This window comes from Saccoglossus kowalevskii, chromosome 12 (assembly GCF_978046115.1).
Source record: "Saccoglossus kowalevskii chromosome 12, keSacKowa6.1, whole genome shotgun sequence".
Lineage (NCBI taxonomy): Eukaryota > Metazoa > Hemichordata > Enteropneusta > Harrimaniidae > Saccoglossus > Saccoglossus kowalevskii.
Window position 1 is genome coordinate 4752532 of NC_140652.1, and position 17928 is coordinate 4770459.

The window sequence follows — 17928 nt, forward strand, 5'->3', positions numbered from 1 at the left end:
AAAAATTGATAAAACGGTTACTTTAGACCTTGATACATCACCCCAGGTTTACAAAAGATCGAAATTGCGAAATAACGTTGCTCAAATTAGTGTTTTAAAACACTAGCAGAAAAGACTACAACTGCCGTTTCGTGGATATTTGCATAGTGTTTATCTTTGGAAGGAATTAAATGATAAAATCTTATCTGTATACTCTGTTGTTGACGATTCTGATATAACGGGTGATAAGCTTCCAGTTGCAAACAATGCGTGTTTATCTAACGTCCATTGTCAGCATTATTGTCAGTCGAGACTTCGTCGGAGAAACATGGTCATACAGTACTCATTTCGCCCAACCTTCCGCTTTTACATCGACCGCTTATCGCTTAATTTCCGACCACGCGGTCTTGTCCGACCGGAAACCGACCGCATTTTAATCGAGTTTTTTTTTTTCGCTCGCTCGCTTATTGAAAACATTGACCGCTCGCCCAAACACTGAAAACTGGCACATGGGTGGTCGAAATGGTGGTTTTGATAGTGAAGTGTGAACATACAACTAGTATTAACTATTATTACATTCTGAACGACACTTCAAATCTAATAGCTGTATTACACTTGTATCGTGAAAGCAACTGAACTGGGACCTCTTGTTACGTGTTTTGGGTGCTTGTTCTAGATGTAATATTTTTATTTTAATGAGACAGTTACGTGAAAAAAGCCTAGGTAACTCCTTTTGACAGAGCAGAGAAACGAGGAAATGTTAGTGATTAATTCCAAAAATAACGATATCGAATCCACATCGGTCCACGTCTGGTAAAATTTGACATTCAATTTTTAAAATTAAGTCACGATCATTGAATGAGCTCGGTCTATACTGTATACGTACCGCAAAAGTGTTCCCACAAAAAATATTTTCGACTAAAAACGGCCACATGCCCTGAAAAAATCGAACAGAGCTTGACATGTATGAATAATTTATTGGGCTTAAAAGAAAAACATGTCAAATTTAGTTATAGCCATAACTATTTGGTGGCCAGCCGATGAACAATTCAATATCCTTCAGGGCTGAAAATCATCGACGCTACTCTGGTTTACTTTATTTCACAACTTGCAGAGAAAACTGATTCGCGTGAGCTCTAATGTATCTTAGCCTAGTATTTTCTTTTTGAACTAAGGTCAAATTCCATCAGTTTGTCAAAATATATGTTTTTCAGCGAATAATTTTGAAGCCTGTCACAGCACAAACAACTATGTGAATCGACGCCGGTGATTGGATTGTACGACGACCCTTCAATTAGCGTCAAATATGCTTTGTTACAACATCATTGATTGGCTAAGAGTCACCTGAACGGAGCACGAACTGGGTCACAGAACCATATTTGTCCGTATTATCAACAGGACTTTGCAAAATAACCACACCCACATTTTCAATCTTTTTTAGCGCGGAAGTTGCCAACAAATGTAAAAAAATCGTGAATTTCATGGATTCGAATAAAATAAAGCAAGCGATTGATAAGGATGATTATTAATATTTTCCCCGATGCTCTTCGAATTTTTATTTTTTTTATTTCAAGGTAAGAAATGGCCAGTTGAAGTTGCATCGTCTTCAATGCGGTTGTTTCACCGCGAACAACTCTAGCTCTGTTTTGGGCATGGTTTAGTTTTGCGATGTAAAATAAAATATATATTAAAATAATAATACTTGATTAATTATTTGGGGTTTCAGCCCACAAATTACGGACATGATCTCCATGAATTACGGTCAATGTTTGTCTTCTCTCGGCTGATTGTCACGGTGTTGATCGACGCCCTTCCTAAACTCAGTATGGAGAAACCAATGGGGATCGACATTCCAAACAAACAATCGAAATTATCAACGAAAGACGAGATTTTTCTAGATATTTACAAACATACTGTCATGACAAACACATGTAAAATTAACAAATACACAAAGAGGTGTAATATTAGGTTTTATTTTAGGCTTAGAAATATTTTCTTTCACTCAGCCCATGCATGTAACTGCCATTTAGCTTTACGGTCCTTCAGCATCGGGGGAAAACAACAATAATTATACAAAACACATTGCGAAGACTCAACAATCAGGAAAGAAACCCCAGACAACCATGTCGTACTTGTGTTGAAATACATTTTGTATTTCACGTCAGAATATTGTTTAAAATAAAATATTCAGTCCACGCCAAAATCGAGGTCAAAGGGTCAGGTTGCGTGCATATAATTATATATAGTTAAAACAAAAAGTATTTGAACTTTTGTCAGCTGTTCAACATCTATAAAAACCAGAAAGACAATTATAAGAAAATGTGAACCTCGGAAATTATTCTGTTAGTCCGAATTTTAAATGCGCGCGAGCGAGCAGGTTGGCGGTGATATTTCGGGGTTTGCGCGGTCGAAAAAAAAGCGGAAATTGTCCGGTTGAATTCAACAAGCGGTCGCAAAAGCGAGAGAAAAAGGTGATTGGAAAGCGGAAGCGGGAGGGAGGTTGTGCGAAAGGAGTACTGTAACTTTGCACAACTTTCTTTTAAATCGTTTTATTTTCCAAGTCAATATTCTATTTTACTAATACATTTTTTTTCTAACGCAATGGCAAAGAAAAGAAAGAAAGCGTTGACAGACGAGGCAAAGAAAAAATCTGCCACTCAGTGTCGCACTCTGACACAGCAATTTTTTTTCAAACATCGGCCATTTTGTTTCACCATGAAAACCGTTTTATTAGATGTCTTATCTGAGACACTTAAATGATTGGCTTGTTTGTAAACTGTCAGCGTGTACAGTGGGACAGTAATGTTTGTCAGAGGATTATCCCTCGTTGTTCGTTTGCATAACAATGGAAAACCCGAACGTTCCTGGAGTACGGACTCAAATGCCAGCAGTTTTCTTCATTTTTCACGCTCGAGCTTGAAATTATTCATTATCTGACACTCTTTATGAGTTCTATGATATCAGTGGTTAATATGTTTGGCCATTTTTAGTGTATATTTATAATAATGCAGCAAATCTACAGTGTCTTATTAACCAAAACTGTTTTTCGCGTTTTTCTCGAGTTGAAGTTTTGATCGAGAACGACTCATTGGGACCGCCGCCAAATCAAGTGCGTTCGGACTAGGACATTCAAACTCACACTTATCGTTCAAAAGATAATGATGGTGCGAAATATGTCTGGGTTTTTAAAGAAAATGCTTTGTCACAGAATAATAGTCTGTTAAAGGTGCCAAGTATGACATAATTTGGGGACAAAAAACAAACCTGCATAGAAATCGGAATAATAGGTCTTTTGATTATCGGAGACGCATTTCAATGGACTTGATTACGGACAATGCATAACTTAAATTTTACCAGGAAATTCCGCAGTGTGCTCTCGCAATCGCGTACTTAGTCATTTTTACAAGGTTCGCCATTTTTGATGTCACGTGATAATTATGTAAACAATGTCTGTCCAGTTTGTGGGAACTTGCACCTCTATACTTAGTCTTTTGATATATATAACCTAAATTACTGTTCTGAACGAGACAACAGATAGAGAATGTTTTATTTAAAAACGTCACAAAACCTTCTCGCTACCTTAACGTAAAGAATGATTGTGTTTACATACCGACGCCAGTGTGCGAAATATTGATATTCATACTGGGCTTCCTCACACGACGATTCTCCAGTGAACTCTGAACCGATCGGGCGTTGATAATCTTGGCTAGTTCTATGACAACATCAACAAAGGTTTATGCTGCACAGATTCAGAATATCCACGATGTGAAAATGTAATTGGTCTGGAATCTTATCAGTGTCAGTCTTTGCACACATTAGCAATAATATTGCAACTATGAATTAAGTATGTTACAGGGGCGGATACAGAATTTTTTTTGGGGCGGGGGCAAACTTTAAAATCGCCAGACTAAGTTAATGATTTTTTTATATTATACAAAAACAAATTGAATAATTTTTTCAACGGGGGAGGGACCGGACCCAAAGAACCCCCCCCCCCCAAGACCCGCCACTGTGTTAAGAGTTCTTGCAAGACATATGATGCAATGTATAACAGTGGTGATGATAGGTACATTACTAGGAAATCCACAATGTAACATTTAGTCCAGGGTTCGCTACAGACCGTTCTACGTGCACTGTTCTTGCCAAATTGAAATCCAATGAGACCCAGCTTATAAATTCACATGCATGTGGTTGATATCAATCATGCTAATAACTGTGACTCAAATATATTGCTATAACCATGTTGCTGTCAATTTCCGATGAAATGCAATACGGGTCTCGGCATACATATTATATTGAGGGCGTTCTTCCGAAATCATTTTCTCAACAGATGATGTCATACTTTACCCATAATTCTTTGCTGAAGAATCGAGATGGCGGAGTACATAAATTGAAGAAAAGTTGAATATCTAGAGACTGGAAAGTAATATAAAAAACTGTAAATTGCATGTTCTTACATTTGCCGGGCTTATTTAGCTGGAAGTATTATGTCGTTAGCCTTGACTTTCCCTTTAAAGGCGCGATTTGGTGACATTTTTATGTGAAAGATACGTACATAGATATACGACGTTTCATATTCATGCTAAATTTGGCAATCCAGTTGCGTATTGAGTGTCACACCCCTCGCCCAAGGGGGATTTTTCAGCAAAGTCGCGTCATTAGGGTACGGAATAAATAACAATATGCAATTGTATGAATAAAAAAAATCAGAAAAATTTATTATAAATATTTACAATGATTGTGATGTGCTCCATTTACTTATTTAAAAACAAATGAAATAATTTATATTGCCAAAGCGAAAGTTTAATACACGAGTTAACGTCTTAGTAATAGTAATATGTTCAAACTTTAAAAAATAATAATATTGTGTTTGTTGATTATCTGACGTCATGTACATACAATGGTCATGTGTAGAATATTGCTCCTGGGCCTCAAAGACTGTCACAAAAATAATGTAAATTAAAGTTACATAAAATGATTGCAATTGTAACAAGAATTTAGAAGAATCGTCCAAGTGACGTCAACATACGCGCAAAAGAAGAAAAAGAATGTTCCACTTATCACGGCTGAAGTGTGTTAGAAAACCTTTAACGCTCGGCACGATACGTATGTGGTGTACAGTGTATTGTATCGTCTACAGTGGAGAATGGATTTACGATTATACCGTAACTATTGTTAAGCAAATAATAACAATTCAATGCATTGTATTATAATAAAGACTTTAGCCGCAAATGGTCGCTGAGGTCTCGTTGATAGCGAGATATCTGCGAGACGTGTTTTGCCCCTCAAATAGTGTTCCATTTCTCTCTCTGTGGTGTACACTTCCAACATGCTACGGTAACATGGATCAGGGTGACATTGAATGCAAAAACAGGAGAAAATAGAACACTATTTGAGATGCATGAAAATAAACCATATCGCACTTCCAGAGTATAGTGCATTATGGGATAGTTACAGCAAGTTGCAGGAGTTGTGTTAGATTTTGTCAAAACTTCTCCACAATTCACTGTGATTTGGAATTGCGATATGGTCTAACTATCGTGCCTCATTGTGAATATGAACAGCGATTAATTTTCTTCCTGGTCAATTTTAACCTAAAAGTATAGAAAAACTGAAAGTGATCGCTTGCAATTTGGCGACGGAAACTATAATTAAAAGATTTTTTCGTCGATGGACCGTGTACACCTTATCAATAACATTTTGGTGTGTGACTTTGCAGTAATCTTTTCAAATATTTTTTAAAAATAGAGCGAAAATATTGATTGTATCAAAATAGTAATGTGCCTACACAGATTTGAATGTTTAAATGTGTAAGTTTGCTTTAAAATGTTAATAATAATATAATCTACGCCATTGAAAAATAAAACACATTATAAGTAAAGCGTTTAAACAATGGCGCCATTTTCCGTAAAACGGCGGGTAAAGTTACAACATCGTGTCATGGAATGTGTACTCGTATTTATCATCCAACCTACGTCTCATAATATGCACAATTATCTTCATTCAAACTGTTATTCTCACGTCTTGTGTATCTGTGACATGTTCCCCTCGTTCTGATCATGTGAGACAATATGTCGCAATGAATGACGGGACAAATAGGACCAACTATATAATCCTATGCTTTAAAAAACTTACTGAAACGTTTTACAGCGTACGCCTCTGAAACGAAAGGTAACACAATTGTTTCATATGACCGGTGGTGGCGTCATTTGAATTTTTCAGCTCGGTTATTAGAATGATGAATATTCATATTATTAGTTCTCTATTTAATTTGATGTCTGTAGCATTTGTAATGTGCTAGGGTCGGGTTTATCCCATGTAGACAGGTTGCTGTGATAATGTAAATAATATAGTCGACCATCGTTTGAAGTTTGCCTTTCCCATCTGAAAAAAAAAAATCTCATGAACAACATGATCTACATCGCTAGGAATTGAAGTTTATACTCGTGTATAGTTTTAAGGTTAGACTGCTTGCATGCCGCCCGCTGTCGGTTGTTGGAGTAAATACCTGATGGTCGAGTGAGGGCGCAAGATCGGTGGATTTGAGATTGGACAGTCTTCTCCCGGTGTTGATAAACACGCCCCACCAGTTAGTTGATATGAACATTGTTTATTCAATCTTACTTTTGTAAGATAATTATTGTTATGGTAAGCACAGAATAAAATGTTGCACACTGCTCATGTTGAACTTGAACTGAATCGATTCCTGCTGTAATTCAGTTTGATGTTAAGACTTTAGTATTAAATAAAGTCTCGTTCCAGACTTACTTGTCATATGTCGAATATAAGTACTTATAAGATCCTTGAGTTGTTTTTTATAGTTTGTGTGATTTAAACGTCCATGTTAGAACGTTGGCAATTCTATCATACACTGTAATATGAATGTCACGGTATCTTACCCAAATGGAAGAACTTCCGGTTTTTCCCAAGTGATAAATCCCGTCCTAGAATCTAAATAATATGGGAACCCATTAGGGTCGTCACGCTCTTCCCATCTGTGAATATAATTCAATATATTTACCCAGTGCGCCAATCGAGATAGTTCAATTATCAAAGATAAAATGAGAAACGCGCTAATCAGAACGGCAGATATCATAAAAACGTTTCGTTTGACGCCATAAAATAAATCAAAAACGGCAATGCGTTGCCAAGGCAGGTCTCACGCGTTGCCAAGGCAGATTGTTTGGGATAGATGTGTGTGTTTATGGATAGGTCAGGAATCGCAGAAATTGGGGGCAATGTATCTAAAAATTTGATTTAATGTATATGGTCATTGCTATAGTTACCAATTCTCATAATGAATCATTTGAGGGTTTCTGATTGCACGTGAAAAACTGTTCGATTACATCAACAGTTAGCCATACAAGGTCGCGTGAGTTGCGCCCTCCGCGGTGCTCCAAATCCAACACAAGCCTTGCAAAACGATGTAGTTTTTCCCCGGAGTTTTTTCACTTCTACCGACGATTTGTTGTCGGTACCAATACAATTGCAGGAACGTCAGATAGTGACAGCCATCAAAGAGCAACCATTCACGGCAGAGTTTATTTGTTATTCACGCCTATAATGTGACTCATGCCTACATGTCAGGTCAGTGAGGTCCGAAGCCGTTCGGCCGGCGAGGGCGCCTCTCACGCCTACATGTCAGGCCAATCAGCAGCGTAAGGCTAGTTTTTAGTCCATTCGCAACGTATGCGCACAGTAACCATTAATGCCTAAATTTCAAAGCGACTACACCTTCGTGACTACGTTACTTCAGATCAAACAATGGCGTTAAACTTGCTTACGTGATTATCACTCGATCATAGTGAGTGTGATCGTTTGATTCGGTCAACATACACATTTACAACTTATGGTTTTGAGATAGTGTCGCAGTTCGTTGTACGTGTGGGGGGAACTTCCGTGGGATTCATAGCAAATCACTGAAAAGTCATAAAGAAGTAACCTGAAAATACTGTAGTTTGATCGTCTGCGCATGTTGTCCACACGCGCAGAAAAGCATACCATGGTTATTTAGTAATGTTTAATATTTTTAATAAGATTTTACAGTCGTTATAATGTTACCTTCTAAATATAGCACAACGAGGATGGACAAGATGTTAGATTTTGAGACGTACTGAGACACACATATCACGCGACATTTGTCCACTTTCTGTAAAAACTCACCCCTTAGGAAGCACAATAGGTTTCTCCCATGTTTCTTCACCAGTTTTTTCGTGTGCGTAATACGGGAACCCGTAACAATTCCGCCGCTTCAACCAACTGTATAGAGGGAAAAGAAAAATGCAGTACAGTCAGATATTTCCGTTCATTGTTTAACAAATAGGACTCTTCGGAGGGGTAGATTGATTTATCGAAACAAGTTGTGTTATTCTTTTAAATTAGAGTTTCAACATGTTGTCACATGATAGGATGATGTGTTTCCGGAATTCTGGGTAGTTGCAACTTACAACTTATATTTACATACCCTTTTTGTACAGACTCGTCATCAAGGACTGTGTTTTGTTCGGATTCTCTGTCGTACACCAATCTTGGATCAGATATGACTTCCTGTCTGGAAGTCCTTGAAGAATCTGTTAACCTTTCAATTATTGGACCTATCAGAGAAATCATATTATTATGAAGAAGAGTCAGCAACAGGAAATAAGATGAAGACGAGAATTCTTTGCGTTCCAGACTACTCATCGCGTGCGTAACGCAACGGAAAATTATTGTGTGGTCTTGCTCATAGTTGGTTCTTGCCATGTTTGGATGACAGTGATGCGCCTATCAATGTTTACACCGATAGAGGGGGTGTGGGGCAACAGGCGATTACAGTCCACAAAATGAGTCCCATAGTGGATTTAGACAGTGTTTAGACGCCCATGTAAATTTGATGTTCGAGTTTGCTACAACACCATCATTATTGACATGAGAATTTGTCAAGGAAAAATAAAAATTCCCCTATTTGTTCCGTACTTCTTCCCATGGTGGACAACATTGATAGGTACAGACGTAGCATATAATAATTTAGGGGTGCCAGGTCGTAAATTAAAACTAATTACAATGACGTACAAACTGTATGTACTGTTTTAGAGTCGGGTATTAAAAACAGCGTACTTGTGTCAAAGTACGCCAATCGTTGTTCAGGACGCCCTCATGTGGTGTTAAATTCACGTGAAGCACGAAATAAACATATCGGGATCTCCGTACATGTTGGTGTGATTCACTCGATGTATTCGTATATAAGAAATGCGTGCTGTACATGTAGAGTGTATAACCATGTTTTTAAATGTGAAAGGGTCCCTGTGGTGTTCACAATTTTTGTGGTCTATCTGGTTTCACTCGTCTGAGTAAAAGATGAAGGAATAGTTTCCAATTTCTAAACCCGTATAAAACTTATTGATGTTCACTATGAATATAATAACACGGATAACGACTCTCACTGAACTTACAGTAGTATTGTTCTAGAGTGAACAATGTTGCTAACGTCCCCATTACCGAGAATTATTGCTGTACTTGTTTTAAAGGGTGGTGGTCGTCATGCCGCGCGTGTTCGAATTTCATGTAAATAAACAATGTATTTGACACGCGTTGTATACGTCGCTATGAGTCCCATGTCGAACAGGACGCGGCACGACGACCACCGCCCTTTAAATGTACTAAATGATCTCAATAAAAAATCCATCAAATCACAACATACCTGTCCGCTGCGGAGTCACTGGCGGAGTATGTGACGGTTTCACACTCATTTTGGCGGATTGCTTTCTTTTAGTCGGCGCTTCAACGATATTCTCAGTCACAGACACCATAGTCTCTGCATCTTTACCGTTACATGACGCTTCCGTTTCTAACGTATCGGTATCTGCCTCGAATAATGACCCAAGTGATCCATGGTGTCTCTTCTTTAAATAATGTGAGAAGGCGCTGTTTTCTCCATCTTCCTGCTTTGATTCTACGTTCGAGTTGCTTTTAGACTGAACTGCGGTCTTTTGCACTAAATAGACACAAATACAGTATACTGTCACATCATTGGGCTGTACTGGGTGGATTTTAGTAACGTGTGCAAATCACAAATACAGAATGATGTATGATGGATACTAGTTTTACGTGACCATTTTATACTTGCAGTCGCGGTGAATCAACAATTTGATTTGCTAATAATTCGCTATGTTGTTTGATACTAGTACATGTATTATGAAAACTACTGACGTACGTAGAGATACAGACACAGAGTGTATTATGCTTGCGGATCGAATTCTAATATCGTGTAAATGAAAAATGGGTTACGACTTGGGAAAGCGGCTACTCAAAATTTGTGAAAGTTGGTCATGAATCACGTGACAATGTGATTTTGTGAGACAATATGTCGCAACAGGGATTTGTTCTATCGTTTTTTTTAGACAATGGTAAATAAAAATGCAATTTTTGTGACCCACATTTAAAAATAATTTAATAATAGTTGGCATACAAATGTGTGACCCAGGTCACGATGTCTCATTACCTTGATTGCTTCCTCTTGCCAGTCGTGGTGGCGCTGTTCGCGCTCTCCTTGGCAACAGGTTGCTGGCGTTACTAGAAGAGGGTCTTGGTGGTTTGGGTATTGCTATCGCGGAGAATGGTCGTCTGCTGATGAAGGGTTCAAAGTCGCTGAAATTCTCGAACGAACTCTGACCTGGATATGCATTGAATCGTCGCGACGACAGCTGATGTAACGGCGATGACATGGTTCTGCGTTGATGACGTCACACGGGAGTTGACACTTGTCGAGACTTTGGAATCCAGATTCCTTTTACTACAAGAAAACACACATGGGTGAAATATTTAACAAATTAGCATGCGAATATTGAGCCCCACGTCATCTCCACGTTTAATACTGTATTGAGTAGCAATAGGGTAAGAAGCAAGAGGCGGAGCCGAGTTCGTTTATTGAAACACATAGCATACAATGGGTTTCATGAACACAACGTTAAACTAAATAATTAAATACTAAACTTTTCTTTTTATCTTTTGTATAGTGGGAGTAGTGCAACTTTGATAATGATCGCTGCAGTGCCAAAATGTGTGAACTTGAATAATTTACACGATTAAATCATATATACAGTTTAAGTATACACTACTATTTTTCCAAGTGAAATACATAATTCGATGTCTGAGTCACATAACTTCATACTTTCTCGTTGTTGTATTTTTAATCAGTTATATATTGTATTGGATTTCAGGTTATGTTAAATATATACTATGGAGCATAGGCTTGTCATGGTTGAATTGCCATTATACAATATCTTTTCTACACTTTATTTACTCGAAGAAAAACCATGTCACTTGTTAAACATATACGTCTTTTCTAACACGAAATACAAACTTTTTCAACAGAGCACATTTTCTCTAATAGAATTGCGGGAAAAAAATGTATGTGATTTTTTCACTTACAAGTGACCTTACCTGTGCCACATCGTAACGTTTTACAGTCGCTTATGACTACTATGTGTATTTTAACACACGTGTTGAAAACGATACACTACATTATAATGCCTCGTTAAAATTAAATAGAAAAGCCACAGTCTTGACTTCACTGCCATAATTTTTGCCGAGACCTGCAACTTTGTTGTGGCGATTCTCGTACGAGTCATTGTGAACCGACGTGCCATATAGTGTTATTATACTGTGTTTAGGATACTGCACTCCCTTATTTCATATTGCATTCTAATTTATTAGAATAATTCATGATTGTCATTTGTGTTCATATTCTGGAACTCAGAAATTACCTTTGTGGTACCACATACATATACACGTGTTAAAATATTGCGTGATATAATATACTCATGAAATCTACACCTACAATCATTTTGCTCAGTATTACGTGTATTTTAAAATATACACTAAATGACACAAACGTAACAGCAGCTTGAACACTTTATCTACCGTATGTATGTGCGTGTGTGTGTGTGTGTGTGAGAGAGAGAGAGTATTTCAACAGCGGACAATCTTGTCTAATTTCGCTGTGCAATGATGTGTTACGGGGTGGGGATCAACAGCGTGGGAACTTTCAAACAATCTTTTTCACGAATGACAGATTATGATTTAGATTGATTAGCGCCAAAGGTCAACTTTAATAATAGCATCGTTTACTGTTGCCTGGCAACGTATAATGTGTTTAAAGCGGAGTGAGGAGGTATTCCAGCGAAATCGTCACCTTCTAAGTGGTGCGATTATTTAGTAATCTTGTTCGACATCCCAGCAACTTCATTGGCAGTGTTGTCCGAAAAAATTAGGACATGTTTCCGTTATTGAGGTCACGTCCATTTCTTACTAGGTGTTTTGTGATAGTATATAATCCCCCACGTATCAACAAAAGAGTGTACTTCTCTTTTAAATTTGTGGTTAACAGATTGTGCACCGTTGATCCGCGGTTACTAACCGTGGTTGATCCATTGTTGGCGTCACGAACTTACAAACCAACAACAAAATACAATTGATTGTCGCTAATATTTGTTAGATTTGTGTTTTGGGCACGAGACTTGAAATTCAATGATTGCAGATGCTTGAGAGACCGTCACTATGACAATATTTCTATGCCTGATTACGTAATGTCATTTAAAAAGATACAACTTAAAAGGGCAGTCTTCATTTTCTTTCCCCTCCCCCAGCCGGGAGTGAGCGCAGTGCATTGTGGGTGATATGATCGGAGTAGTAACATGGTGGCGAGCAATGCTCGATAATCAAACTATTGTTGTGACAGTAGTGACACCTTTGTCACGGATAACAGATCGCTGGTTGAGTTATTGAACTCTATAAATAATTATATTTAAACCCGTGTTTGTCTGTATGTTTCACGGGACACTGGCGTTACCGTGGGTTTCATTTCGTGAGCGTAGCCTTCTAATTAACAGAGTTCATCATGATTCGAAAACTCCCCGCAGGTGATCATCGGCTTTCTACGCGAACTCATCCAACTCATTTTACATACGTGTATGGTGGTCACAGCTCGCGATTGGCGGGTTTCGTCACGTGACATCTATCTTATACGTGGTACAATGACCGACTGTCCGTGGCGTCAGTGGTACTGATAATAACGAGGTAACACAAGTGTTTGTTTGTTTTGTTTTTTATAAAAAAACATAAGAACATGAATCGATCTCTGTCATTTCAACAAAATACTGTCACAATATACATCAATACTGGTACAATGTGAACGTGATGTGAACTGTCTGTGTTGGTGTGGACACATTGTGAATCGATTGTCTATGATCAATAATTGATGTTGTCTGTCGGAGTATGCAAATTTCCGTAAAAAGATTGTAATATTAAAATAGCATGATTCGTTATTCAGCCTAAATTTTGTACTTAAAAACTACCTCTGATTAATTACTAAAATGTCCGATAAATGAGTTATGTTCCAACGCAATACTGTGGTACATTTAATAGTATTATATCATAATAATCCATTTCCTCCGATAAGTCATAATCTAAATGCTAATTGCACTCATAGTTGGGTTGGCAGGAAGCATTCTATTTTAATATCGATGCGATGAGTGTCAGAATGTGTTTGCTCAGACAGAAATCCAAAGAAAATACGAGCTTGCACTCATCGATTGAAAAAACAGTCTCGTATTTTTGTAAAGGAACTTTGGCCGACTACAGTAATTGAAATATGATATGAGCACCGTGTTTAAGTGAACAGTGGAAAGTTGTAGAACAACTTGCAAGAATGCATCACGTTAAAGAATTACGGTAAAATACTGGTAAACACTAGTCATTGTTTACTTTTCTCTCAGTCCACTCCATGCCAGCACGCAGAAAACAAACTTTGATAATATCGTATTTGTACAGCCTACACACACCAGTATATGTATCAGCTTGGAGATATATTTATGAGCGTGTAGTAGTTAAAAATACGTAGAAGTGATTGTTTTGCCACCACAAAAACAAAACAAAGAAAACAGTAAAGTTATAATCTGCAAGGTATGCTGGGTAATGTTAATTTATTACAGTTGACATTTATAGTTATGGAGTGTTTGCTAGTGCTTAGTTCCACACAAACAACACACTCGTTGGGCACGTCACGATGCGAACACGACTGATCCGGCGATGTCAGAGTGAGAATATGCTTTTTTGTAGGCGCTCAAATAGATTTTTGACGAAATAACGAACCATGCATGTTTCTGCGCATGCACATTGAATTCTTGGTACGTACTATGAATTTAAAGTTCAGGCTTACGATCAAATAATATTTTCAACTCAGTCCGAGTCGTGTGATTAGTTAAAGGGGCACTTGCAGTTAAGCCTAATCTCACAACAAATATAATTTCGGGGTTAAAACTACAATGGATAACAAAAGATAGATTAACTTTGTCCCCTTCAAATGGACATCGCCCGAGTGGGATGATCGTGAAGGAATCGAGCGGTTGTAGCTTTACACATCACTGGCTACTAGATTTGAAACTACCTTAATTTGGCGAAGATTTGATTCAGGTTAGTCATGGCGTGTACGTCATCGCCCAAAACTGTAGTTCGTACTAAATGATAGTCGGTATTCGTACGTGTCGGAGCGATAACTTGCATATAAAGACGTCTGTGTCAACACAAACAGCGGGACACAATGATACTAAGACCGTTATTGTCAGCCATAACATTTATAACAGGAAGAAATAAATCGATATCGACGAGTCTTCGTAGTATACTGGTTCGAAGGTGAAAACAACAAGTACTGTGTTTTATCTGTGTCGCAAACTGTTGTTTTTGTAACTGATGTTTACAATGTAAATCACATATTGACAATACTGTGACTGTGACTGTGACCTCAAGGCGTCGATGCGTAATCAAAAATTCTGTAATGAAACTGAACTAAACGCGGATCAGTCCTGTTAGATCGGACCATGTGATGATGTTAATTGAATTTTTAAAACGTTCAAGGTCAACAGTATCGATTAATTTGACCCGGCCATTATCTTACTTTGAGACCAGTGTCCGTGACATGAGTAGGTCATCTTTACACCGATGTATATTATTTTGTTATCTACGAGAATCGTAAAAATATAACTGTTTTATCATCTTCAGAAAGATCAGTGTAACATTTCTGTGTTGGTACAAAATGTTCGATAAATCCTTTAAATTACAAATTTATCATAGTAACAAAGATAATCATCGCAGGCACGTAACGCATGTAAAATGAAACAAACTAAGGTAGCAGGGTAAGGTAGGGTCTATTTAAGACGTCTGTATTGTATTATGGTTGACAATGGCATTTGTCTTCAAAAAGAAAGACGCACGATTTTCTTCAGTCGCTATTGTGTGATGTCACTAAGCCCAAAAATACTAGTGTCTTTGCTAAAACTAACGTTTTGTCAGCGTCGCTGCCAGCTAGTCTGAAGTGCCCTAGGCTGCATACGCTGTAGATATATCGAAACGTCTGAGTGTGATTTTAATAAATTAAAGAAGAACGACTTTATTTCGAGACCAATAAATGTATCGTTTTTGTCATATTTCCATGAATATTCAACTGTTTTGGGAATAATCACCTTGTCAAGATTACAAGTTGTTCGTGATTTGTCGTCAGACTCTCGCTTGTAAAGCTGACATCTATTTTTTTCATTTCGCTCACTGCGATTGAGTGTCGAGAATAAGGAATATGCATCTGTCGGTGAATAGAGTGTGTTTTACCAACAACTCGCTTTAACAACAAATAAATATATATATATATATATCGACAACGCGCGTTACTCAGACACCAATTAAGCAAGAGCGGGTTCTTGCCACGGTGACGTTAAATACTGAATTAAAGTCGCCGGGAGGTAAGAATACCTATCGTGGTTGTTCATAATTATTACAAGGTAGTATGTATATACAAAGGTTGTGTTGCTCATTAAAATACTGCGTTCCTTGCACCCAGGTTACAGCTTATAGAACACGGACCATTCGTCTACCGATTTTTTAAAACTGCATCTTAATAACATTAGTAATAATAATGATTAATAATGATTACTAATAATATAACAATTATTATTATTATTATTATTATTAATAATAATAATAATAATAATAATAATAATAATAATAATAATAATAATAATAATAATAATAATAATAATAATAATAATAATAATAATAATAATAATAATAATAATAATACGATACATTCCAAATCACTCTAATCAATATGTAATGCTATAGAATATCAGTTAGCGAAACGACTGATTGATATGAATAATAACTTAGAACTAAATGTAATACCATCTTTTAATTTATAACATTCGATATATCGGTCCTATCAGATATTTGCTATTATCAATACAAAATAAGTACTATTTTTTATTATATATATTTCAGCTGCAGTGCTGGGAGCAACAATGGCATTCACTTGGTCCAAACATTGTCGGAATATTGCAAATATAAATGGCCCGCTTTAACAGTAATTGTGTGCAGTCATATCGAATTATACGCTGTGATTAACACGAGGCAGGCAAATTTAACCGGCGATTGAACTTCGCATCGGTCAATAACGTGAAGATTGCTGGTTCCGTTGTGCATTAAATTCTCAGGTGTTGCGTTGCGATTTGATTTATTAAAATGATTTATAATTTTGTATTTGTGGTGGATTTGAAGTCGACACCAATTTCTGAACATTTGCTCACAAAGCCCCATGTACACAAATCCCTGTGTACTAGTACCTACAATACACCATCGTTGCGCCGAGTAACGCGATAAGTGTCACTGTTATCGGACAGGTCCGAGTCTATATCACCTCCATGCTGTTAAACAAGCACCGCACTCATATAAATCATACGCTACGAAGCATGCTACCACGAACCTTTATGTTTAGCTTCGTGGTGCGTGTATGTCTAAGTGTGCGGGGAACCGATGGCTACGTTCAGGACAGTTTGATACATCAGCGGTTCGGTCTGCACACCTCTGCTGTGTTCCGACAGTTATATAATAGCCTCCCCGTTAGAAATTATGCCCAGGGTCATATAGCAACTTGAAATATACCATGTGTTCACGCTGTGATATTGTAAAGCGATCCCTATGTAAGACGTCAACATACCTTCTCTCCGCCACAGCGCCCCGTAACTCCTCTAAGTCCGTGAACCACAAAATTAACTATATGAGCCCGGCGACTCGGCATATGACTGCCACTCCACGCGCTACAAAGGCTTGTTTTTTATCCTTCGATGTAATTGTTGTCGACTCGAGGACCTTGGTAACCACACTCGACGCACCTATGCGGTGACAGTGTCCACCTACGGCCACAAATCGTATACAGTGCAAACACGCTGAAACTTAGTCAGCGTGGTACAACTTAACACAGCGGTGGAATGAGGTCACTGTTGTCATGGTCACGAGACCCAACAAAAATAGCGTGGTCGCGAATAGATTACAAGGTTGGTTGAGGGTTTTGTTATTTTGATGCCTATTGTCCATTTGTGTCAACCCTCCCAGCGATGTTATTCTTTAGTCCTCCAAGCTTCGAACTACATGAAATTAGAAAATGTTTCTATAGGATTTAAGTCCAACCCTGACAGCCAAATTTCCTCAAAGGGGAATTAACGGCGTTCTGCTGGGCGAGTGCGTTTTTATATACCAATAAATTGAATCATGATTCATGAACAAATATTAATAGTGACACGTGTGCCATTTTCCCTGGATAAATCTGAAATAAACGGTGAATTTATTTAAGCAAATTGAAAGAGTTTTAGCTGACATACTGGTATTCTTCCTCTACGTAGAACTCAACGCAGACACTCAACGTAAGCAAGTTTATTTATTTATTTATTTATTTATTTATTTATTTATTTATTTATTTATTTATTTATTTATTTATTTATTTATTTATTTATTTATTTATTTATTTATTTATTTATTTATTTATTTATTTATTTATTTATTTATTTATTTATTTATTTATTTATTTATTTATTTATTTATTTATTTATTTAGTAGAGTACACATCGCGACTCGTATATTTGGCGCCAT

The 17928-nt window shown here is 37.4% G+C and overlaps 1 protein-coding gene across 1 annotated transcript; it reads right to left on the reverse strand.

Annotated features, from left to right (window-relative positions):
• Window positions 1–4667: 4667 nt before the first annotated feature.
• Window positions 4668–17342, reverse strand: LOC100373001 (uncharacterized). Its single transcript, XM_002741043.4, has 7 exons — window positions 17000–17342; window positions 10460–10750; window positions 9659–9952; window positions 8444–8573; window positions 8143–8238; window positions 6879–6974; window positions 4668–6363 (listed from the first exon to the last, which is right to left on the reverse strand). The coding sequence occupies exons 2-7, from the start codon at window positions 10680–10682 to the stop codon at window positions 6246–6248; spliced, it is 957 nt and encodes a 318-aa protein (XP_002741089.1). The 5' UTR covers window positions 10683–10750; window positions 17000–17342; the 3' UTR covers window positions 4668–6245.
• Window positions 17343–17928: the final 586 nt, after the last annotated feature.